The following is a 26,592-nucleotide window of genomic DNA, read 5'->3' as shown; positions in this document are numbered from 1 at the left end:
TCGTTTACTCTTATAAAACTATTTTATCACAAAATAAGAATGTTGACATTAATTAATATATCAAATACAACTTTTTTTCAAAACAAATTACTTACTTGATTCAAGGAGTTAAATATACTATAAAGATCCTTGATTGATTGCATATTGAAAACCAAGGCCGAAACGACTATGGCCGAGATGGAGTACTGTGACCGAAACGTTCTGTGGCCGAGATCGACGATGTTTGTTTGTTGGGTTTAACGTCCGAGCAGCAATATTTTAGCTATATTCAGACGATGATAACATGCATATACTTCAAATTCGGGAAATATGAATCATAAATATAATTCTTGAAACAATAATTGGAAACACTCCGATTTGTCAATTCAACATATATTTGAAAATGCGAGCCAAAGAAAGCAAACTTGGTTTATGCTGTCATAATATCATACACTGCTCTTCATTTTTTTCACCCATAGATAAATCCTGAAAATTCGACACATTCTTACACTGGGTGTACAATTTCCAGCCCTACATTTGTACATTGGTCTATATAGTCAGTTATAATTACCCCTTAAACAAATACTTTGTAATTGACTAGGAACTTTATATTGAACTCCCCGAATAGACCGACATACTGAGCAAGATTTTTATTGTTGTGTGTCCCTACTCCGACAAATTATTCTGACTTGGAGTCAACTACTCCTCACTCTATCTCCTAATACCTCCTATATACGTAGTCTTTGGCAAAATGGACCCTAGGTATCAAAATTAATAACAAATCCACTGATTATTATGTTTATTTATATAAAGCTTACACAAACAAACCATTAGATATCACAGATGTAAATGAATGCAATAAGTTACAGATTTAATTGTTACTAATACATCTAGCTGCTTCTATTTGGTTGTCTTTGACAATATTTATTAACTTTAAGATATGCCTGATTATATATAATCTAAAAGATAAGAATCCATAGCCGAAGAAACAGCATGACAATAAATCAAACAAAACAAAAACAAATCTGCATGGATGGATAGAAAGCAGTGTGATAAATGAGATGTCTTTTGGTATAAGATAATTAATTTTATGTCAAAATATTTAATTAAAAAAAACCAAAAAAAGACTACAAATGCAAACTCACATTATTACTAGGTCGTGAACCAAGATAAATGAAGTACACGAGTGATATAGGGTATGATTAAAAAAAATGACTAGTTTCAAATGCAAGAGGATGTACTGGATAATCATCAAGGAAATAGATACAGTAGATAATACATAAAAATAGCCCATATTAAATTTATAGTCCCCTCCTTGGCTATGCCTATGGAACTGTAGACCATAAGCAGATTCAAGGAAGGGTCCCTTTTCGTGAAATTTAAAACTTTAAAATTGTAACTTTTTTGTATATTAAAGCAATAAAAAACACCTAGAAAGGAATATAAGTACCATGCATGCAAACATGTTGAATTCGTTCTGTTGAAACAAGTTTATGTGATTTTTATTCATTCATTTTTTTTTCAAGAAAAAACAAAATTGCCCCCCCTCTAATTTGTGCATCTCTGGATCTGCCATTGTAGTCTGTATACAACTTTTGTTAACAATGATCAACTTTATTCCTTCAAATATCAAGTGATTGATCTCTCAAAAAGTCACACATGTAAAAATGAATTGTAAGTTATGGAAAGCATTGTGACAACATTACTTTCAATCATTTCAACATTTACATATTATTGTGAGCAATGAACTTGAATCGCATAAAAACATTTGTATCTTGATCATGTTGAATCTACCATTGTATTGATATCCAGAACAGAAAATTTATAACAAAAGAGTCTTATAAAAAATGCAGGAGAATTGATTTAAAGAGTCATATAATCTTAGCAACTACAGCTGTCAATGATTTTTTGGAAAATTATAACCCATTCTTAAGTTTTTTTCTTATGAAAAAAAAGTACAAAAAGTTAATAATTCTTTACAAAGAAGTGCAACTAAGATTAGCTAACCTAAATTATACAGAAAAGTACAAATTAACACACCTTTTATTTAACAGAATACATTGTTACCAAAACTGTGTCAAAAATAAAACTAACAACATTGTATTTTTAACAAATTGAAAAATAATTTAACAAAATATAAATCTGGATATCATTATCATTACATGAGTATACATATTATACTTTTGTAGAAGCATGGAGATAAAACATCAATTTACAAGCATAGATTAACACTTCATACATCACAGAAACAGTAATTAAGTATTGTATACATATACACATTTTTTTTACCTGCGAGTAGTATTTTGGTATATAAACAAAATGAATGTAAAGTGAAACCTGTCTAAACCAAATCCAGAATAATCCAAAACCTGTATAAACCTGTCTAAACCAAACACTGAATGATCCAAAACCTGTCCAAACCAAACACTGAATGACCCAAAACCTGTCTAAACATGTCTAAACCAAACACTGAATTTTCCAAAACCTGCATAAACCAGTCTAAACCAAACACTGAATGATCCAAAACCTGTTTCAACAAGACACTTTTTAAAGTCCATTTGTATAATTTAAATGTACTTTAACTCCTGTTTAACCATACACTTGCTTAAACCAGACCAAATTTGAAGTTCTGAGGGGGTTCAGTTGATAGCTTTCACTGTATTATAGTTTTTGAATGGCAATAGTAGAAGACCAATTAGATAAAAAATAATTTATTCTTATATCAATAGTTCTTTTTCATATTACCGACTCTGGCTTTGTTTTTTAAGGTTTTAAGCGAAGGGGAATAACTTTCTTCAAATTTGTCATCTGACAGACTGGTTTACTGTCAAATTGGAGCGATGGACAGCCATAGATTTCAAATTCAAGTATTCAATTTATTAGACCCGCAGTAAGTACTTGTTTACTGTTTACCTATTCCCCAATGAGACCACCAACCAGGATGGCAGGTGTTGGTAGGTTACATCCCTTTGAAAAATGCAAAAATGGCTTGCATTCCATAAATATGAAAAAAAACGACCACTCACTTAATTAAAAATACTTGCAACACTTAAACATATATGCTGTAAAACTTTCAATGTGAACAACAACTAGCTTATTACTTCATTGCAGAATAAAATGGACATTATTCAGGATCAATAGAAAAAAAAAAACTATTAAATAGTTGAATATTTCACTACTGTACTTTATAATGCAAATACAGAATGTATATTTCCAATCTATTAATGACATGACAGATATATTATCATTGATGATTTTTTTAGAAATACACCAAAGTAGAAATTAATCAATATTTAAAAAAAGACAACTTAAAATAAATAAATATCAAAGCCTAAACTACGTCGAAATGTTTTGAAAAAAAGAACAAAGCTTATTAAATTAAAAGAAAAAACTCACTATAACAAAGGCATTCTTCCTTTCTCTCAACATATGCCAAGAAAATAAAAATTACTTAAATAAAAGCTTTTCTGAACAACCTTCCAATTCGTCAATTTTCAAAACAAACAATAAACAAACTAGAATAACCGGGAGAAGTTCAGGATACCCCTGCTCCTACCTCAGTTACTATGTAAAAGTCATAATACAAAGTCGTCTAAAAGGAAGTTAATGTTGCTTCAGTCTGAAATTGAATCCAATGGCATGGCATACCTATATAAAGTTTCTGTCAAAATATCAACTGGCTTTGTTGAGTAGTAGCAGAAAATTGTAATGAAAAAGTTGTGGACAGAGGAACACATGAGATATAACAAAAAAATAGAATTTACAAAAAAAAACCCTACATTACAGACAGATAATATTATCATATATGTAAAGAAGTACAAACTGAAAGATATAAAGTATGAACTGTATTTACATAAATCTGATTGGCACAAATAAAAAAAAAATACTGATAGCATAAAAAATTCAAAATTGATTTCAGCCCTCAAAGTCAACTGACTTATTATGATCAATGTTTTCCTTCCATTAACTTCATAAATTGATTTAAGTACTTTTTATGAGCTCATACTTCTTTGTGCAATTTTCAAACACACTAATCAACACTGAGCTTAAAATATCATCAAAACAAAACCAAAATCTGCAAAATGAAAAATTTACAGTCTAAATACACAACCATACAATTAAGAAAACAACAATAATGTACCTAAAATACTCCTCTAATTAACAATGCCCTCTATTGACATATCATTGTGGGTTATTACATGAGTTCTGAATGAATGAATTAGGAAGAAGATATTTCACACATGGCACTTCTATGGACTAAAGATAAAAAGTATTCTGAGGTAAGCAAGGTATCAATATCATATCTCTCAATATAACAATCATTTAAAACTTTCCTGGTCGAAATTCGTAGAAGATTCGGAAATTATTATAATTTTTTATTAATAAATGAATCAAGGAAAATTCAATTAAATTTTTTAATCATATTTTATATAGCCACTTTGTATCATTCTGTACAGTAGCAGATCCAAACTGAGGGGGGACGGGAATCAAAACACATTAAAATTATTTCTGAATTTTTATTGTACCATATTTATGAGTTTCATACTCTAGATGATTTACTATCTAATAATACCTTAACATTATCAATTTATGGCAGTTTGAATTGAACTGGTACCAATGTCAATACAAATACAGCTATGGAAAAAAGAATTGAGATGGTAAAATACGACAATTGCACCAGCGCATAATCCAAATCCATAACAGTAAATACCGTCAGTGGTCATCAAAGGGTCTTCAACAAGAATAACAACAAGAGTAATGAATCTATTGTGACAGATGACAATTATCAAACTAAATAGTATTATATGTATAACAAAACACTAATGACCAACATCTCCTGAAGGTGGACAGGTGCATGAAACCTGCAGTGGGGTTCTGAAAGATTATAAGAGATTTAAGTAGTTGTCTAGATCGAATTCTGCAGTCTTTTAAAAGTAGGTGGATAATCAAAATTTTAGAGATTAAAGTCATCATAACTAGCAGCTCTTCAAACTTGAAAGACTGTGTCCAACAGATCACAAAGGTGTTCAGATATAATAAAGTAGGACTCATTGGTATAATGTAGAGCAGATTTCTATGTGGAGAGCAATTAAAATCACCCACAAACCAAGCTACATTTGTACAGAAAGTGTTACCGGTTCATATCATTGGCCATAAAGGTAAAAACTCCCACATCCAATCAATCAAATGACTGGCAAATTCAATTCATAAAAACACCAATAAAAGTCTAATGAACTAGTGCTGTTACTTAATGATCCAGAATTCTCAGATTTCCTGACACTATCTTGTTTTCTAGAATGGCTCCAGCAGGTATATCTATTCTGTCTCCATGATTGGCTATAATGATGACTGTCCCCTATTGATGAAGAAAATCATAAGTAAATGCAAAGCAGACATGTTGATAATGTCAATAGTAAAACATTTTATAACTGACAATCAAAAGAATTATGATGGGTGTTGATACAACGCAAAGCATCAAAGTACACCCATTAGACAGATACCAGTTTAATGTGCCTTACTGGATTGGTCAATATGACATTAGACTAGTAGGTTTCCTGTTTGTTGAGTTATTGGTCCTATACATCTGTAAACATATAAATATTTCACAATTGCTAATTTTCGCGGATTCTGTCAAGTGAACATATTTCTTGGATACCAAAAATGATAAGCCTTATAAAGTGCAAAAATTTAATTTCACATGTACTATTTTTTTGTGGTTTTATGTTCACCACAAAAATAGCAAAATAAAAACTTTGACAGTAACCACATTGATCTTTGGCTGTCCCTCAGTCCAATACGGCTTGACTTGGACCAATAACTACACAAGTACGGAATCCTTCAACAATCAAACTATCATACAATAGAAATGTTCCATAAACAAACTCTCTGGTTAAAGTAAATGGCATAAATGACAATCTCATTGTAAAATTGATCAGTTGGAGTGTCTGTATATTATCTAATTTAAAAGGAAATTTACAGTATTGTTTATCTAAGTGGAAGTAAAACTTTATACATGTATAAATGTGTCCCTTAACATAACATAACATTTATCTTTGTACACAATAATTGCAATTCAAATAAGTTTTTTTTGAAAGCCAAATGCTTTCCTTAAATAAATTTTGATCCTCTCAGAGACTGTAAAATAGAAATACATATTTTTAATAGCAGCAATCAAAATTATGACAAAAAGTTTTTTCTCTTATTGCACCATTCACGATCATTTTAGGTATGGGAATCCAATGGGTACAGTCTCTGCTGTCACAGTAGTATAATACTAGAATAATTACCTTAAGTGATACATTTTTACCAAAGGTGACATCACCAGATACAGTTAAATGATCCAGTTCTAACATATCTGGTATACTGGAAAATCTGGACAGAAAATCTTTCACCTGACATCAAAGTAAAAACAATATCAGCTAAAGTTGGAGTAAAACAATGTCAATGGTAGAATATAATTCATATTATAAATATTAAACAACCTTAGCAAGTATGTTCCCAATACCATGCATGCCAACATTTGCTATCTAAAAAAAATCAACTTCCTGTATCCAAAAAGTGGTCCCCAGACGGATTCCTGGGAAAATCAATCCCATGCAAGTTTTTATAGCTACTAACTATTCACCAAAGTTTAAAGGACATTGGTAATAAAATGGAGACGTTATCCAGGTGACAAACTAAAATCATTAACTTTTAACTAAGTCCCCTTCTTAAAAAGGTAGTCCTATTGCTTGGGTCACCTTCTATTCAAATCCTTATTACTAATAAAAAGTGTGTGAATCAACTGCAACTTTAATTTGAACTGTTAGTGAAAAGCTATGACATAAGGATCACATGAAGTATGCACATAACTATTTTGATGACATGACATTTTTCAGTTAAAATTCGTAAAAATTCCTATTATAACAGTGTAGAGAGATCTTAATTTAAGACTGAGGCCAAAACCCTGTAAGTATATATGCAACTTTCATCTGAGTAAAGGGAATACAAATAATTGACAAGAAAAGCTCCCATACCTTAGAAAAGTGAGATCCAAGTTTGACTAGAGGTCCCTGTGGGAATGATCTTTTTGGATTCATCTGTAAAGCTCCAGTGTGTAGACTGTATAAGTTAGACATCACTATCAACAAATCTGATGTTGTTTTCACCGGTAAAAATCTACTTCTGGGTACATTAATACCTGTATGTTGAAATGAAAAAGAAATTCACAGAGAATAAATATCTTTAACTCTTACTTAAGGAGGTAGACCTAGGGTAAGGGACATAATTCTTGAAATCAGTGATATGTTTGTATCATATTCAATTTCATCAAAGCCTATCAAGCTCTCATTTGAAACAGAATGAAATCAGTCCAAGTTACTTTGATGCTTATATGAGATTGATGTAAAATGCTGAATACAAACCTTCCAATGATTTGTTGTGTCCCTTACTCTGGGTCTACCTCTTTAACACATTTATATTTCAATTTGAGTGTACAGTAAAACCTGTCTATAATGAACTTTTGGACAGTGGAGTTTATTCTGTTATTACATGTATTCAGTTAACACATGTTAAAAATACACTGAAACTGATATGTAGGGACTTTAAAAAATCTGATTTAGACAGGGTTTGAGTTCATTCATGGTTTGGTATAGACAGGTTTTTTGGTTTACTCAGAGTTTGGTTTAGACAGGTTGATCTGTATAAGCAATTATACCTTTATTGTAACAAAAAAAGAGGGGATGCTTTTTGGGAAGACTTGAGTAGCAGTCTTTTTAAGAATCATGCAAATTCTGTAATATGTGGTATACCTAAAAAGGCTTCAAATTTTTATTTTTGTTATTAAGTTGCTTTATATGTCTATATAATGATATGTATTATCATTCATTCCAATCTGTCTGCTCTTAGGAGATAAGTCACACGTAAAACCCAATAATTTCTATTGTATTTTAGTGTCATTTACAAAGTTATCTCCCTTAATTTTGTATTCTACAGTACATTCTATATAATTATCTCATACGAACAAGGGTTATATGAAAAACCACAGGTCATTTCTGTTTATTTAGCATTTTAAGCAAAATATCAAAAATAAAAGTATGTAGGCTTTCCAACCACGAATCACATTTTGCATGACTCTTATGTGGAATGCTACATAAGTAATAAGAAACATTTTGGCTGATTGCTACAGACTGTTTTACATTTTAAATAAGACTATACATATAATGCTTTCAATTGTTATATGAAAGTTAACCCTACTTTTCTGATATTGACATCTTTTCAAAAAAGTTAATATCATAATACTGACTTGAAAGTCTTGACTTGAAATTATCTTGCTATAATGTCAAATTCAAGCTTCTTAATAAATTGTCTGTATGTTGCAAATAATTTTGTGCCAAACCCTGTTCCAAAGTTCAAAGTTCACTGCATCCTATAGAAACTACTTATTATAAAATATGAACAAAATTTAAAGCAAAAAGGTAAATAGCAAAATGATATTTAATTGGAAATAGTGATTAACCAAAATATAATAATGAACTCCAAAGAATGCCTAGATTCCATGAGTGTGTCACACTTGTTCCATGCACAAACTGAATCTCAAAGCATTCTCAGGATGAATGATTAAATTTTTGTTATTCTCCACAACAGATTGATTACCCTATTTATCATAAACATTATTTAAAAAAATCATGTTATTATTTTTAAATAGATTTTTAATATAGTGACCAGCAAACTGATATTCCAATCATCAGTGACATCAGATAAAGTCAACTGTTGTTTGCATGTGATTTAATGGAATTTATTACACATGGAAAATTTGATAATTTACTGCTATCTATACAATACAGTACACAATGAAACCTGTTTAAACCAAATCCCTTTTGGACTTTACAAGTTGTTCAGTTTAGGAAGGAGATCAGTTTACCCAGGTTAAAAATACATTAAAATAAATAAAAAGGGACTTCAATAAGTATCTGGTTTAGAAAGGTTTTCAGATTATTCAGGGTTCAGTTTAGACAGGTTTTCCAATTACTTGAGGTTCAGTTTAAACATGTTTTTGTATTACTCAGGGTTTGGTTTAGACAGGTTTCACTGCAGTTTTCATGTGAATGGCTTAAAATTTTAAAATCACCGGAACCAAAATTTCTACCACAATTTACATGACTAACACAATCTTACCCATGGCTCCTTCAAAACTTTTAATAGCAGCACCAACAGCAGTCTCTAACTGAATCACATTTATACCATTGTCCAGTGTCTGAAGAAAAAAAAAGTTGGTGCATATGGAATGCCTTGTAGAATAGCATTAATGTCCATAAGTATTTTGTTCAGCAATGGTTTTTTTCCCAAACGACACCGTCAAATGACTGTTTACATGCTCCCAGTCTTTAGTGCAGACAATGTTGCTCATTTGCTTTTGTTAATTTGTATGTATGATTTTAGTTACTTTATGTTCTTTGTTGTGTATGTCTGTTTCCATGTCTGGTCTTTGTCCCTAAATTACATTCTTTTGATTACCACTATAACCTTAGTTCCCTTGATTACTCTTTGTGGTATACAAGTTGTGATTCTGTAATGTTATAATTTGTGCACAAAACTGGCAAAATATGGTTTCAACTTGTACAATATTTTATAATACAGATTGAAACAGATGTGTGATAGAAAAATATCATATTTTTTAAGATAATTTGTTTACTTTCTTAGATATATATTCTTGTCCATCTAACATTATATGGACTGCCTTGCTTTAAATTTAGAATGTTATATCATGTTTTAAAAAGTAATGTATGGTTTTCTTTTTTTTCCACATAAATACTTTTATTTAAAACTATATATAGCAAATTTTTCATTATATTTTGAGGTAAATGGCAACAGAAGAACTAGGACCAATTTCACAAAAAAATCTCAAATTTCAAAATTTTACCTTAGGATTAACAATTATTTCCATATGTAGAGACCCATCATCTGTTACTCTTTTGATGGCATCCAGACTGATCCATAAATTATTGGTGTTAAAAATTCTGAAATAAAGAAGATATTTAGAAGTAAATTTCAGTATATTTTTTTTTCAAATTTCATAGATACTATCATTTGTACATAGGAAAATTTATACTTGAATCTGTTTTGAGGAAGGCTCACTGATTTTCAAAAATTAATTTATTATCAGATATGAATACATCTGTTTTTATCTGGTTACAAGTATTTCAAAAAGAAATCTATAATCTTGCTTGAAAAGTTGATTGATTGATTGATTAAAGTCCTTTGGCAGATATTTCATGCATTTAATGATGAGAACAACTGACTAGTCTAACAGACACTTCTCTGTCCTAGTCTAACATGCTGAGCTGGATCTTTATTGTGCTAGCTCACAAAATTAAGAGCCTGAACGTTGGCATGCTACCAAACTTGGACACACAAGTCTTTGCTCTATCTCATTACATGCTGTGTGCTTAGCAGAGAAGCAGTGACTACCAATTTTAAAGTATTTGGTGTGACTCGACTGGGAAACAAACCCACGACCTTCCCCACTCAAGGCAAGCACACTACCCTGGAACCATTTAGGCAGTTTATAGAGATGGTAAAAAGTTAACATCAAACACAAAAATATTGCATAATTCAAAACTTGAATGCTGCGTTCTTTATATCTGTAAAGAATATACAGAGAAAGTGTTTTACCTTTCAGAATCTTTTGTACTTACTTGAACTTGGAAACACTTTTAAATTCATCAACCTGAAATTAATAAGAAATTCAAATATTGATTTCCTAAACGGTCCGTGATGTCAAACAAAATATGCATCATGATATCAGAGTAATATGAAGTTATGGCATGACAAACAAAAAAAGTTACTTCGTATACGAAAGATTGCATTAGGAAAATTTAATATGTATAGAAGGTAAGTTGCATGGTAACTCAGGCTTTATTTATAACTCTATTCTATAGTGTACTTCATTCCTTGCATAACACACCATAGGAATTCTTCAGTGTTTGATTTAGCTTTCTGTTTCAATATTTTTGGTTTCTGGTACCAATTGTATACAATTTATTTTGAGATTTGATGAGAGGTCACCCCTTGAAACATGTGACCAGTACACAAAAAATAGCAATATCAATATTAAAGGTGCTTTTGTATTTACCAAAATTTACTTAGTCAATGAAAATCCTGCCTCAAAAAATCACAAGTACCGGTACATAAAAAATCAATTGCATGTAACATCTTCAATTATTTTTACCAGTATATCAACATTTCTTTTAAATTATACTTACGTGTTCTTTTGGAACTTGTGCAATTTCTAACAACCTTAGTTTTCCTTCATATTCTACAAGGGTACCACCCTACAATCATGAAAATTAGAAAAAATGTAATTAATGAGAGTGAAATAACTAAACAAATATATGAAAAAAAAGATATCATAATTGAGTTAGTCTTGCTCAAACAGAATGTGGATACTGTGATCTTAATACGAGTGAGCCATACTCATATGGAATGAGGGTACTATAGTTTTAATATCAGTGAGGCATACTCAAATAATTGAGGGTATGGTGATTTCAATGTGAGTGAGCCATACTTAAATGAAGTGAGTGTACTGTGATTTTAATGTCAGTGGGTCATTATCAAATGAAATGAGTGTACTATGATTTTAATGTCAGTGGGCCATACTCAAATGAATGAGGGTACTGTGATTTTAATGTCAGTGGGTCATTATCAAATGAAATGAGTGTACTATGATTTTAATGTCAGTGGGCTATTATCAAATGAAATGAGTGTACTGTGATGTTAATGTTAGTGGGCCATACTCAAATGAATGAGGGTACTGTTGTTTTAATTTCAGTAAGCCATACTCAAATAATTGAGAGTAAGGTGATTTCAAAGTGAGTAAGCCATACTCAAATAATTGAGGGTAAGGTGATTTTAATGTGAGTGATCCATACTCAAATGAAGTGAGTGTACTGTGATTTTAATGTCAGTGGGTCATTATCAAATGAAATGAGTGTACTATGATTTTAATGTCAGTGGGCTATTATCAAATGAAGTGAGTGTACTGTGATTTTAATGTTAGTGGGCCACATTCTAATGAAGTGAGGGTAGTGTGATATTATTGTCACTGAGCCACATTCTAATGAAGTGAGGGTAGTGTGATATTATTGTCAGTGAGCCATACTCAAATGAAATGAAAATATTGTGATTTTAATGTCAGTGGGTCATACTCAAACAGAGTAAGATTACTGTGATTATCAAATACATATACTTACCTTAACATCAGCTCTTGTTTTGTCGGTGACTTCCATCAAGAATTCAGGTGAATGTTCCTGTTCCAACAGGAAGTTTAATATATCTTGTGTGTAGTTAAGAAATAACAAGTTTCCAACATGTGTTTGTTTAAACAATATTCAGAATATTTTCAGGCATCAACAAATGTAGACCCCCCATTTTTTGTTCCTTTAAGATCACATGTATAATATGTACTAATATTTAACACAAGATTTAATTTCATCTTGATTAAGGAGGTAGACCTAGGATAAGGGACACAACTCTTACAAATCACTCGAATGTTTGTATTCACCATTTTACATCAATCTCATCTAACCATCAAAGTAACACAGACTAATTTCATTCTGTTTTAAATTAAAGCTTGATAGACTTTGGTGAAATTGTATATGATAAAAGCATATCATTGATATCAAGAGTTATGTCCCTTATCCTAGGTCTACCTACTTAAGGTAATCATCATTAAACTTCACTACCCCTTAAAAAGCAGGACATATGTGATCATGCCATCCTTCCATCTGTATGTTTGTCTGTCAACAAATCTAATCAGCAACACCTTTGAAATCACTGAACAGAATTAAATGAAACTTAAACAAATTTGAATTAACTTTGTTAAGTAGAAGAGGTGAAAATGAAACAAAAATCATGTTAAATGCATACTCCTGTTAATCACATAGAAACTCAAAGAACAAAATCCTTTCCCATCTTATCCATGTAAAAAAATACTTTTATTTGCATAACATAAGGCCATACGTTAGAAAATTCCTCTTAACTGCATGAATAATTTTCAAATTTATTAAAAAATGTACCTAAATGAATAAAACAACAGTACATCTCCAGTGAAATATCTCAGTTTTCTTTAGAAATTTGTATATACAACAATATTTTCTCTTTCTTTTGACTATGACCTAAAGAAGGATTCCAATTAGACATGAGAAAAAATTATACCTCACATAAACATTGAAAAACATCAGGTGTCTTCCCTTGAAATGACAGTTTCTGTTAATTGCATATTCCTGTTAATCGCATATTTTTTTCAAGACAAATAGGTTATGCAAATAACAGGAATCCACTGTATTAATATTGAAATAATTATTGCTCCATTGATTTTCAATACAACTTAGTAGGTACAAGCATGTTGATAATGAGCACCTTGGGACTGAATACAAAAATAACAATTAACAACATACAGTGACAACTTATCATTGAAAGGATACTCAGATCTACAGTGGCACCCAGATTATCTATGTTTGATATGAAGACATATTTCTTTCCATCGTTGAGATATTTCTCTAGTAAACCAGAGTTGACAAGACTTTGGTAGACATCTCCGTGCCCTGGAGGGTACCACCTGATAGAATAAAGAATATTATATTTGCAAATTATTAAACCCCACTAATTTCATGCATCAGAGACTTCAATACTAATATCTCAATTTTCAATGGCTTTCCTACACTTTAACTTTAATATATTTCTAAATAATTCTAAATGTTTCAGCTCTTAGTTCTCAACGTGACATGTAAAGTTAGCAAAATTGCAATGGAATTTGTCCACCAGAAGTTCAGATTGGATACTGTGTTTTGACAATTTAGATGGGAAGGGTTCAATTTAAGTCAATTTAAAAATACAACTTGGCAATAAAGGGAGATAATTGTAGTTACAAATGACTTCATACTAGGTGCTCAACCAAAAAAAAAATAATAAATAACGCCGGTCATTATGGGTAGATCAGGCCAAAATAAAGAATTGAAGAATTTTAAGTGTTTAAAATACCCATTATATGTATATTCTTCATGATTTAATAAGATAAAAATGGGACTTCTGAATGGCACACATTTGGCTGGTTCCCTATTGTGAAAGATAGTGTTAGCAAAATCAAGAGAGATCCAGTGTTAAATTGTTGTTTAAAGAAATAAATGGCAATGGACAGAGTACAACAAATTATATATAACATATGAAGACATAAAGACAGAAAACCTATACCTATAACTAACAATAATAAAATTCCACTAAAAACTTAGAGCAAGAGATCAGGTGCACCGGTAAGGAACATGTCCTCAATTTTATTAGAAATAAGTTACCATTCACTAGTTTTGTTAAACAGTACTTACGACTCATTATTGTTGCTATTAGAGAAACTTTTGGCGATAGGTAGCAATGACTCTCTGTTGATTCTAGGAAATCTAAAATATCACAAAATAAAATTTTCAGCTGCATTAAAAATGATTCATTTCGCTTATCAAAAGAATACAGTGGTTGTACTACAATATAGGTACATTTAACTAACATTTAACACCTGTGCCAGCCCAACATAGAAAAAATTTAGTAACCAAAGGATAAGATTATTATATTGTACCCTATAGTGTCTGAGATTTATAAATCTTGCATCACAATAGCTGGTGTTTGGTTCTTTTTCTCACATTGAGTTTGTTTTTTTCTGATTTATTATGTTTTGAACTGATACATGTATGACTAACAGTATACAAATGATCATGACACATCAGTGTGTCCAGAGATATGTTGCAACACGGTGCAAAATATAGGTCAGTCCAAAACAGTAACTGGGTTAAGAAGCTGAACATGCAAATTAAGAAATTTTCAGACCTCATTTTACATTGATAAACAAAGTTGAAGTTAGGATGTAAATATATAAAAAGGAAAATAATCACAACAAAGAAATCTATGGAAAAGAGGAAATTTGCTTTCAAACCAAAGAAAACCAGGTCTTTAATTTGCGAACACCAAAGTAAAAGATATGAATGTTCTTTATTTCTATTTCATATTGTACAAAACATTTGACAGTGACTTTCAAAGGGCATGTGTTCTGTCTGAACCCATGGTTGAGATGAGAAAATATTAAACATCCAAAAGAAAGAAATCTCTTGTCTCTTTCATAATATAAAAAGATTTTAAATATTTTCCAGATTGTTTTTCTGTTTGTCTAAAACCTAAGCCAATTTGTTTATGTCCAAGAAAATGTTTCATTGCAAAGACTACTAAATATGATAATGATGAACTAGGGTAAGGGACATAACTCTTTAAATCAGTGATATGTTTGTATTATATTCGATTTCACCAAAGCCTTTCAAGCTTTCCCTTGAAACAGAATGAAATCAGTCCAAGTTACTTTGATGCTTACATGAGATGGTTGTAAAATGGCAAAATGTAAACGTTCCAGTGATTTGTAAGAGTTGTGTACCTAGCCCTAGGTCTACCTCCTTAAACAGGGGCAAAATCAAAGTAAGATTTCTGTGAAAAAAATGCATTTATCTACACCGTATACCAAAGTTAAAAACAAATTCATTTATCAGAGATAATTTTGATTTTGACTTTAGACAGAATTATTTAATTTAAAATATTTTCTTGTGTTCCAATGGTCTGAGTCTTGTGTTACATATAGTGATAATGACACCTAATTTACCTGCTCTGATGGAAAGTATCAATTTGAAGTCTAAAATTGGTGTAACGCTGAAGTATTCTCTGTGTGTCTTCATCTGTATTGAAAGAGTTCATGAGGACCAAAGGCACATTAGCTCCATGTGTCTTGTTTAGGTGCTAAAATTACAAAAAGTAGGAAATATATTTTACAAAAGAGCTAATTCAGTATATTAAGATGCATGTAGAGGGAACAGCGATTTTAAAACTGTTTTCCAAAGTTATTCCTTCCATAAGTTTTGGAAAGGAAATAAGATTAATTTAGAATGTCCCTAAAATGTTAAAATTTAGCATGTTTTCTAAATATTAAGTAATAATTTATTTTCTGAAGTAACACGCTTTCTCATTAAAATAATTATGTCCATCATCTCATGTAATGTAACTGTGATGTCATTAACATTTTTAAATGATTTACTTGTATCATTTTGATACTAAATTTAAATTATACAGAATGAGTGTTATATTTTTTTGGTCTATTTGAAATAACCTCAATGCTGGTGGCACGCACTTGAAAAAAACTCGCTACACAGGTTATTTAGTGTGCACCACAGGCAATGAGGTTATTTTTTCATAAACAAAAAAAAATATAAGTTGTTCCTTAAAAGTTTGTAAAGTTAAAAAAAACTTAGTAACTTGGAAATTCCTGATGTACTTATTTTCCAAAAAATCCTTTGTAATTGAAATACCAGTAATTTCATACAGGTTAATTCATAAAAACTTTGGCATGATTTTTCAATACTTTTTTTTTATAGCAGAATCTAATTAAATTTTAGCTGTTGATATCTTCTTAATCCAAACATAGACCTACCATCAAATTACTGGACAGAGAGAATAAAAAAACCCACAGTTTACTGAGTACTTACATCAAATTACTGGACAAAGAGAATAAAAAAAACACAGTTTGCTGAGTACTTACATCAATTTGCTGGACAGTGAGATCAAGGAAGGTTAATTCATTTCGTACACTGATGGTACTCTTTGGCCCTTTACAACCCATACTGGTCCCAAGACCTCCATTCAGTTTCAGGACAACCAGTTTGTCTAATAAATCCTTCACCTTGCCCATGTCTGGTCTGGCTAATTCAGCATAAGGTTTAGCCTATAAAATTCAGAATAAGGTCAACATGAAATATAACATCGTTTTACATTGCCCACTTGAGTATTTACTCATTGGATCATAGGGAGGTTGAAATCAGAGATTAATATCATAACATTTTAAATTGAACAATATATAGTCTCTATTAAAATCATGTAGAAAATTTGTATTTTAAAATAATTAGGGGACAATGTTCATTCCAGAGACAGACATGTTTATACTAATAGTTATGTAAAATTTTGACAATCTGTATTTCTGGCTGTACTTTATGAAAATAGTCTGTAAAATCCTGAACTTAGTGAATTTTTATATTGGTACTATGGAGAAATTCACAATCTTTGGTGTGTAGTATGCAGCTAAATTTCGTAGAAACTAAGAACAGGTAATTTCTAAACACATCTGCAGAGATGATCTCCAATAGGATCATCCATGATCTAATATCTTTTTTAAGTTAGCATAAGAGGGATTGAATTTATAGATTTATCCTTTATACAATAACTGAGAAGAACATTTTAATGGTGTAACTTACTCCTCCCTCTGGCAGCAGTTTGATTTTGTCCCATAAAACCGAAGGTCCAGTTTCTTGAAGGTATCGACCAAAAAGCTGCTCATATCCAGCTAATTCAATTCTAGCCATCTATAAAACATAAGTTTACTAATGATTTTTATTTACAAGTTTCATACTGTGAAATCGGTCTACACCAAACCCTTGATAAACTGGTAACCCATCTGTAGTCTATCAGTTTCAATACTTTTTTTTACTCTATGTGAACCTAACACCTGCCTTAACAAAATAAATCTCTTGGTCAAAATGGTCTAGTTTAGATAGATTTCACTGTAATTTGTGTAGGGGGTAGAGCTAGGGTAAGGGACATAACTCTTGAAATCATTGATATGTTTGTATCACATTCAATTTCACTAAGTCTTTCAGGCTTTCCTTCGAATCAGAATGAAATCAGTCCAAGTTACTTTGATGCATATTGAGATTGATATAAAATATAAAACAGAGAATACAATGTTCCAATGATTTGTAAGAGTTGTGTCCCTTAACCTAAGGTTACCTCCTTAAGATATAAAAAAAATTAAAACAATGCTAATGAAACCTGGTCTTAAATAAGGCTCAGTGATTGTTACTTGATAAAAATATCATATACATGTATGAGGGTTAAAATGAAAAAAAAAATGAAAATGAAACTATCTAATGATCTGGTAACTTTATCTACTTTTTGTGCGACTAGATATTTTGTAATTTCACATCATAGAACAATGTGATATGAAAAATTTTCAATTCTGAATGTTTGTTATGCAATTGGGTATCATTTTCTCCAAAACCTGATTGATTGAAAGCAACACTACGACATTTCTTATGTTGTTCTCTGGAAACAACAGGTGACGTCACATAAGGACGATGGCTAAATTCCTGCCACGACAGATGCGGACTGTCAATTAGCAAAATATTTCAAAGGAATGAAAAAAAAAAGCTTCATAACTCGTGAAATTTGAATACTGCAAAATATCAACTCGCATTATTATTTTATTTCAACATCATAACAAACAGGTAAAGGCTTGTATATTAGATAACCTTCGGTGATTATGCAACCTATAAATTATTAACTAGTGAAAATCATGTAGTATAGTATTGATAATTTTTCAATTACAGGTAATCCAACAATTTGAAACATGGCTCATTTATTTTATGTCAATTTTCTTACCTATGAAAATACAATTTTTACTACATCTTTATCACAGGTATATCAAATAATGTACTTTCAAATTGCTGGTTTTCTTTTTAAAAACTTCTTTCATTTGTACTTTATTTTTGCATATCATCATCAGTGTAGGATGGGGGTTTCTAAAGAGTGTGTCAATGATGATAAGGATTTTTACTAATCAACATCCAACAAAAATCACAAGGGACAGAAAAAATGTTCTCAATTAAAATTGCTAAACACACAAGAACTATGTAAACTTCTATATAACTCACATCCTGTGCTGCAGTTGGGGCCGTCAGTATCAACTTTTGCAAGTCATTGTGCATAGACTGCTGAGCATCTTGTCTGGTTCTCTCGATGAACTGAACATCACTCCCTGTTCTCCGATGCCCACGCACGAAGGCTGTCTAAAAAGATACAGGATTGATTTAAGCCATTTGGTTTTAGTAAAAATACTCTTTTGGACATTCTATCATTTTTGTTTGTTATCCTGAGGCCTGAAATATCATGTCATGCAAAACAACCATCCAAATAACTTTGAGTTTCAATATAAACAAAAATTATTAAATCTATGGTTGTATATGTTTTTTTTTTTGTTTTAGATAAAATGAAAACAAAATTCATGCATGTCTCTCTGGCGTAATAAGATCATTGTTATTCTGGTTAGGTTCTTCCTCATATAAAAAAAATTGCATAAATATATAAAAAAAATAACACTGGTTAGGAGTATTACAAGCACTTACAAAGTGTAATTCCATTAAGATATATCAAAATTCACACTAAAGAAATGTTCTCAAACATTGCAATCCCACATAAAGACATATAATACAAGAAAGTCAAATCATGTAGCATGTATAATGATCCATCATCATCTGATATTTAGTTTCATGTCACATGTGAACTTGAAAGTTTGAAATTGTTTTTAAGCTTCATTCCTACCATGTAAAAAACTAGACATCAAACAATTAGCATTTTCACAGAGAGATTTCTAAATTTTAGAGGTCATTGAGGTCATTGATGTCATAGATGTCATAGGTACACAAATTTATCATGATAATCATAATGATCTTAAAGTATTATTTTTTTACAAAAATTGTAACTGCAGTAGTGTATGTTCAAGATACAATTAAGCATTAAAATTTTTGACCGTTCCCTCCACGGAAGTCGAACTCGTACCACAGTGACATCTATATTATATGAATATGAATATGAATTTTTATTTTACTTGTAAAAAGACTGAATATCAATACTGACCTTAACAATCCTTAGCACCTTTCAGACAGAACAATATCAATACTGACCCTAACAACCCTTAGCACCTTTCAGACAGAACAATATCAATACTGACCCTAACAACCCTTAGCACCTTTCAGACAGAACAATATCAATACTGACCCTAACAACCCTTAGCACCTTTCAGACAGAACAACATCAATACTGACCCTAACAACCCTTAGCACCTTTCAGACAGAACAATATCAATACTGACCCTAACAACCCTTAGCACCTTTCAGACAGAACAATATCAATACATACATGTGACTGTTTTATACATGTAGTTCATAATTTACGTATGAACATATATTGTTTTATATTGATGTGATCCAAGCAACAAAGAAAAAATAACAGGAGTATAGACCTGAAACTGAGTACAACATGACCTGATTCACCTGACGATGAAAAGATGGCAAGATATCCCTACGTTTACTTCATCATAACACTTTTTATTTATCTTCCCTGGCAATCCTCTTATCATGCACTGCAAATCTTTATACCTAGGTTATTTTGGGGAGTGTAAAATTATGCGATTTTTCTGCAAAATTCGAAATATTTGGCACTTCATATTTTGGTGACGCTCAGTAGTGCACAAAGTACTTAAGCTAAGAACAAATATTTCACAGGATTTATTTTGGCATTATTAGACAGACCCTTGAAAAAATGCTAAAATAAGCACCTTGCAAAAACTACCTGCTGTGAAACCCATCTTTTTAAGTTTTATCCACTGAATGCCCATTAGCAGTTCATGCTTACTAAGTACATTGACAAGAAGAATAGTATTTTACAGTTCATAAGTACAAGAATATTTTGCACACAATTAATGCCAATACATCTTTAATAGCCCTGTCCTGAAGCGAAAAATATGCCTCTTTCCCATAAAAAAAACCCCATAACTCAGCAACATAACAACAAAAAAATTGTACCTGTCAAAATCCCTAAAAAGATGTGCGGAAGACAATGGATGGTTCAGGTATACCGGTGTATATAAATTCTTACAATTGACAATTGATACATTGAATTGGTACAGCCAATCATCATGTCTTATGAAAATGTTCTTGTCCTGTCTTATTAAAATTTTCTTGTCCTGTCTTATTAAATTGTTCTTGTTCTGTCTTATCATAATAGGGTACATAAGTCTTGCCAGGTGACTCCGTAATTTCACGAGAATGGGTCCAAGTCTACCATTCAAATGCATGGATAATTCATCATTTACAGGGTGTTGGTTCAAGAAATAAAAGCCAAAAATCTTTCTCTTGTAAAAAAAAATTGATAAAAAATGATAAAAATTCCTTATACATGATAAAAATATTAAGAAAGGCAATAAATAGAAGGTTTTACATTGTAATGCAGTGCTCCAAGGACCCGGAAGTAAAAAATAAAATACAGATCAGTCTTCAGATTTCAATATGTTCTACATAAAAAATTCCTGAATGGAAAATGAAACTAGAATGAGACTTACAAAACCTATATTCTTGTCTTATTATAATGTTCTGGTCTTATTACAATGTTCTTGTCTTATCACAATGTTCTTGTCCTATCGCAATGTTCTTGTCTTATCACAATGTTCTTGTCTTATTATTATGTTCCCATATTACTTCACTGTTCTTGTCCTATCACAAATTTCTTGTCTTGTCTTATCACAATGTTCTTGCTTGTTACAATGTATACCCCATCTTTTAAAAGCCACACACCAAATTTCAAATCAATTTATCCACTAGGAGCCTAGAGTTTTGTAACAAATATTTTTCATGTTTGGAAAAATGGCAATGCCACAGGAAACAGGACTTTAATATAAGGCAGCACCCAAAATGGTTACAATGTTTGCCTTTTCCATAAAAAGCCAAGATAATTGCAATCAAACTTGGACAGAGTGATGGACTGACAGACATACCACCCACTTCTTGAGTGCATTGGAGGTATAAATGTAAAACCTAAAAAAAGTTAAATCATTCCCCATAATAAACCTTCCCATTAGACACCAATTATAAGAAATTTCTTTACCTGAAAAAGAAGTTCTTCCATATAATAATTATCTGACACAAGAAATGAGAACAACTTGATTATCCTTTTTTATACTCCAAATCAATACAAATGTGCATGAATTATTCACAATTATTATACCATATAACTAAAAAAAATCTGAAAAAATGAAATATTTAACATTTAAAACATTGTATTTATGCATATTGTTTCCATAAATTATATAAAATCATGAAGAAAGTTCATATTTCTTCTTTGAGGACTAGAGAAAACATTATCTGAATAACAGGACAGGACTGCAGTGTTCAATACTGGGCTGGAATACATAGCATACACTAGGGGTGGAACTGTACATTGCTAAAATGTTTGGACATGGCAGCATACTGAATGTGTTTAATATTGGGACAAGACTGCATAGTGGAAAAACAAGGGGGAGAACTGTAAAGTACTAAAATGTTTGGACTGGAAGGCTTAGTGCTAACAATTGGGACAAGACTGCATTGTAGTTAAATATTAGGACAGAACATCATAATGGTATAAAAAGTGGGACTGCATACTGGTAGTAATTCATAGCAGTACAGTAACATGGAATGAATGGAAAATGGAACTGAACTTCAGAAAACAAAAGAGTAGTGTAAATAGATTAATTTTTGCCGTGTACTAATTTTTGCTATTTTGGTGGTAAATATAAGAGCGAAAATTAATATATGCTAAATTGCCTTTAAACACTATACAATGCATATCATTCTACTAAATTGCAAGAATTGATACACACAAGTATGTTTACTTGACAGAATTCACGAAAACAAGCAAACGGGAAAATGGCTAAATCCTGGTTTGCTCATCCCAATTACCCACATTATCAACCAGTTGTATAAACAAAAAAGACAAAGGGTTCACTGATCATTAAGTTGTCATTTACATGTATGTTTCTGTGTATACTTGAGGCAATAATTGCTTTCACTGTGTTGTTTCTTATAACATATAAAAATGTAGGAAAGGGAAAGAAGTGAATATCTTAATATAATATTTATTTTCAAAATTTTACAAAATGCTACAAATATACCAGACAGTCCATACTAAAAAAATTGTCTTGTTTCATCTTTTCACATGTCTTCCTAATGTTCTGGTAGATGTTGCCCTATTTTAAGTACACATAATAAGTAAGAAACTAAATGGCTTCCTTGTCAATTGAAAAAAGCCTTTTTTTCATATTACAGGAAATATTTTTATTTAATTATTTTTTTACATGTATTTAAAAATTAAACTTTCAGACATCAATATGCAAATCTAATATAAAATTATTTAATTTCAGTATTAAATGATATAAAATGAATGATGAAGTACAAATTTTTATAACTCACAATTGATATTTTCCATAAAAACCCCACTTAAGTGTAAACCATGACTTTATTTCCCAAAACTTTTTTCTGTAACTCTTTATACGTGACTTTGTTCTTGATTGCTAAAATAATGATACATTTGTCCTGTGGTTGCTGTTTCACAACTGGCCAAGGAGACATTTTCTTTAATATTTCCTCTACATTTGTATATTGAATTAAGCTATTTTGACTCAAGATTGCTATATTTGATTCTTCCACGGAGACCTTCTACAGATCTAGAAGATTTTTATTCCGAATAAAACAGAATGCTACAAGAAACCTTTGCTTGCATTAAATGTTGTAAGCAAGACATATACAGTGCTTTATATTTTAATTTTTTTTTTTTTGTGTGTTTTCACTTACTACCTAGTATGGTATAGTGCATATATAATGGACATTTGTTTTTATCATTTTTTCCTATTATTTATTTGCATTTGTATTTTTTTTTCTATTGTTATTGTTTAAAGCTCTTATTTCCACTAAATGCATTTTTGTACTATTCTTACACCCAAGTTATGTATTTGTAATCTCTATCTAGGGGATCTGAAGATTTGATGATGAGGAGGAGGAAAAATTTGTTGCCCAAAATGTATATTCTTCTTAACAGCTGATAACAAAATTCTTAATCAGATTTTACAGGTAAAAATTATATCTACATGTCAGAAAACAAACTTTAATTGCTAAAACAACACGACTTTCTATGTCTATTTAAACCACCAATTAAAATTAGGCAAACCGGGAAAATTAATACATTTACAGTAATCAAATACTGGGATATTTGAAGCAGGACTGCAAAGGTTAATACTTGATTAAAGCTGTACTATGCTGAGGTCTACATTGGTTCCAACCTAGCCTGCAGATTTCATAGATTTGTTATGAATGGAAATGTATACTGTGTACATATGTTATACATTAAAATTACATAAAAAAATTGCGATGTATCATATGTAATATCAAAATAAAGATTTTAAAGATAAAAGGAAAACTTGTATATAAATATCAAATAATAATAAATAAAAGTTTTCTATGAAAGAGAAACACAGAAAATAACTATACCCCAAACAATTCATGAAGTTCCATATATGGTGTATATGTATCTTCAGCCATTTAGAAAGTAGCATGCTAAGTGAGAATACATAAGAAATCAATGTAATACATTTTATCGTTTGATAAAACTGTTTCTAATTTCATTCTTAATACATTTCTTGACTAATTTGAACTTAACTATCATTTGTTTCAGATTTATCCTTCAAAACATGCCTTAAAGAGAAAAGACGTGTGAATAAAACAAAAGGGGGGGGGATGACACATTGTAAGCCATATGTTTCAGTAATAATTCAATACAATGCAGTGTTAATAAATTCCTTAAAGCATGCGTTTAATAGCTTGTTTGTCAAGGCAATCCCCCCATGGTGTTTATCAAGGCAATCTTCCCATGGTGTTTATCAAGGCAATCCTCCCATGGTGTTATCAAGGCAATCCTCCCATAGTGTTTATCAAGGCAATCCTCCCATGGTGTTTATCAAGGCAATCCTCCCACGGTGTTTATCAAGGCAATCCTCCCATGGTGTTATCAAGGCAATCCTCCCATAGTGTTTATCAAGGCAATCCTCCAATGGTGTTATCAAGGCAATCCTCCCATAGTGTTTATCAAGGCAGTCCTCCCATGGTGTTTATCAAGGCAATCCTCCCACGGTGTTTATCAAGGCAATCCTCCCATGGTGTTATCAAGGCAATCCTCCCATAGTGTTTATCAAGGCAATCCTCCAACGGTGTTATCAAGGCAATCCTCCCATAGTGTTTATCAAGGCAGTCCTCCCATGGTGTTTATCAAGGCAATCCCCCCATGGTGTTTATCAAGGCAATCTTCCCATGGTGTTTATCAAAGCAATCCTCCCATGGTGTTTATCAAGGCAATCGCCCATGGTGTTTATCAATGCAATCCCCCCATGGTGTTTATCACGGCGATCTTCCCATGGTGTTTATCAAGGCAGTCCTCCCATGGTGTTATCACGGCAATCCTCCCATGGTGTTTATCAAGGCAATACCCCCATGGTGTTTATCAAGGCAACCCCCCCATAGTGTTTATCAATGCAATCTCCCCATAGTGTTTATCAATGCAATCCTCCCATGGTGTTATCAAGGCAATCCTCCCATAGTGTTTATCAAGGCAGTCCTCCCATGGTGTTATCAAGGCTATCCTCCCATAGTGTTTATCAAGGCAGTCCTCCCATTGTGTTATCAAGGCAATCCTCCCATAGTGTTTATCAAGTCAATCCTCCCATGGTGTTTATCACAGTAGTCCTCCCATAGTTGAACCTTTAAGTTTCAAAGATGCAACACAATTAGGGGTAGAGAACGAATAATTTTAACAAAAGTTTATATTTGTCTGATGATGTTGAGACTAAACAATCTTGGTTGGAAATAAATCAAGGAACTTTGTTAATGGAGTGTTATATCAACTTTAAAGTATGTCATACTGGTCACCATTATTGAAGAGACCTCTGAAGACAGACTGTTCCAGGTTTACTTAACAAGCAATATGTTTGTTATATTGTAGTCATGTAATTGAAGCAGTATGATGTATGATATTGGAAGGAAAAGATATACTGTTTTTGAAAGACTTTTTTCTTGAAGGAATTTTAGCATAACTAAAGGCCAATAGTTCAGCATCTTAGCATTGAGTACAAAAATGTTACAGTGTATCATGAAGCTATCCCATTGTAAGCATGAAAAATGAGATTGTTCTTAATGTTTGTGTTATGACATCATGGACAGAAAAGCAAAACACTATTTCTAAATATGAAGTAAAAACTTTAAAATTTCAATGTTCAGGCTATTGCTTCCTATGCTACACAATTGAGAGTTGATGATATTCTTAGCCACAAAGATCAAGCAATACCCTATATTATGGTAGAAGTTGCATCCTTTAATAATTAAAACAAGAGGCTCCCAGGAGCCTCAATGGCTCACCTGGTTAAATTTTTGCCTTTCAAGGGCAATAACTCTAACAAGAAGTTGTCCAACAATTTTGACTCCATGAAAACTTTGGTAGGACTTCTCATGAGGATCATTTCATCAATCGAAAGTTTCATTCTATTTACATTTGTATTATAGTTTTCAAGATGTTGACTGAAAACTGCAAAAAACATAATTTTTTGCCTTTCAAGGGCAATAAATCTTATATAGAGTTGTCTGACAATTTTGATCCCTGAAGACTTTTGTAGGCCTAATAATAAGAATCATTTCAGCAATAGAAAGTTTCATTCTATCTATCATAGTTTTCAAGATACAGGCTGAAAACTGTAAAAAAAGAAGTCATTTTTCACCTCTCAAGGGCAATAACCCTTACATGGAGTCGTCTGACAACTTTGATCCCTGGAGACTTTTGTAGGCCTTATAATAAGGATATTTCTGCAATTGAAAGATGTTGGCCAAAGTCACCAAACCTAACGGTTTTGGAGATATATGCAAAAAACTACTG

At 31.4% G+C, this 26,592-nt stretch overlaps 1 protein-coding gene across 7 annotated transcripts in view; it reads right to left on the bottom strand.

Moving 5' to 3' along the window:
- Positions 1-765: 765 nt before the first annotated feature.
- Positions 766-26,592, bottom strand: part of LOC148625456 (UTP--glucose-1-phosphate uridylyltransferase-like) — a 38,819-nt gene continuing 12,992 nt past the window's right edge. For 5 of the 7 annotated variants that reach the window (XM_088569008.1, XM_088569009.1, XM_088569011.1 and 2 more), the window contains 14 exons: positions 18,741-18,875; positions 17,286-17,393; positions 16,577-16,759; positions 15,647-15,780; positions 14,337-14,408; positions 13,443-13,576; positions 12,210-12,292; positions 11,223-11,291; positions 10,656-10,687; positions 9,881-9,977; positions 9,136-9,214; positions 6,996-7,159; positions 6,267-6,371; positions 766-5,335 (listed from right to left, as the gene is read on the bottom strand). In XM_088569008.1, coding sequence (XP_088425134.1) covers positions 5,228-5,335; positions 6,267-6,371; positions 6,996-7,159; positions 9,136-9,214; positions 9,881-9,977; positions 10,656-10,687; positions 11,223-11,291; positions 12,210-12,292; positions 13,443-13,576; positions 14,337-14,408; positions 15,647-15,780; positions 16,577-16,759; positions 17,286-17,393; positions 18,741-18,875 — 1,503 coding nt within the window. In that variant the 3' untranslated portion in view covers positions 766-5,227. Of the gene's footprint in view, positions 5,336-6,266; positions 6,372-6,995; positions 7,160-9,135; positions 9,215-9,880; positions 9,978-10,655; positions 10,688-11,222; positions 11,292-12,209; positions 12,293-13,442; positions 13,577-14,336; positions 14,409-15,646; positions 15,781-16,576; positions 16,760-17,285; positions 17,394-18,740; positions 18,876-19,211; positions 19,242-24,164; positions 25,029-26,592 lie in introns of those variants that run through there. The other 2 variants (XM_088569010.1, XM_088569013.1) reach the window with 2 other exon arrangements.

Source organism: Perna viridis, chromosome 2 (assembly GCF_037379345.1).
Source record: "Perna viridis isolate PV_CMFRI_1.1 ecotype Kerala chromosome 2, ASM3737934v1, whole genome shotgun sequence".
Lineage (NCBI taxonomy): Eukaryota > Metazoa > Mollusca > Bivalvia > Mytilida > Mytilidae > Perna > Perna viridis.
This window is presented reverse-complemented; position numbering and strand designations above follow the sequence as displayed.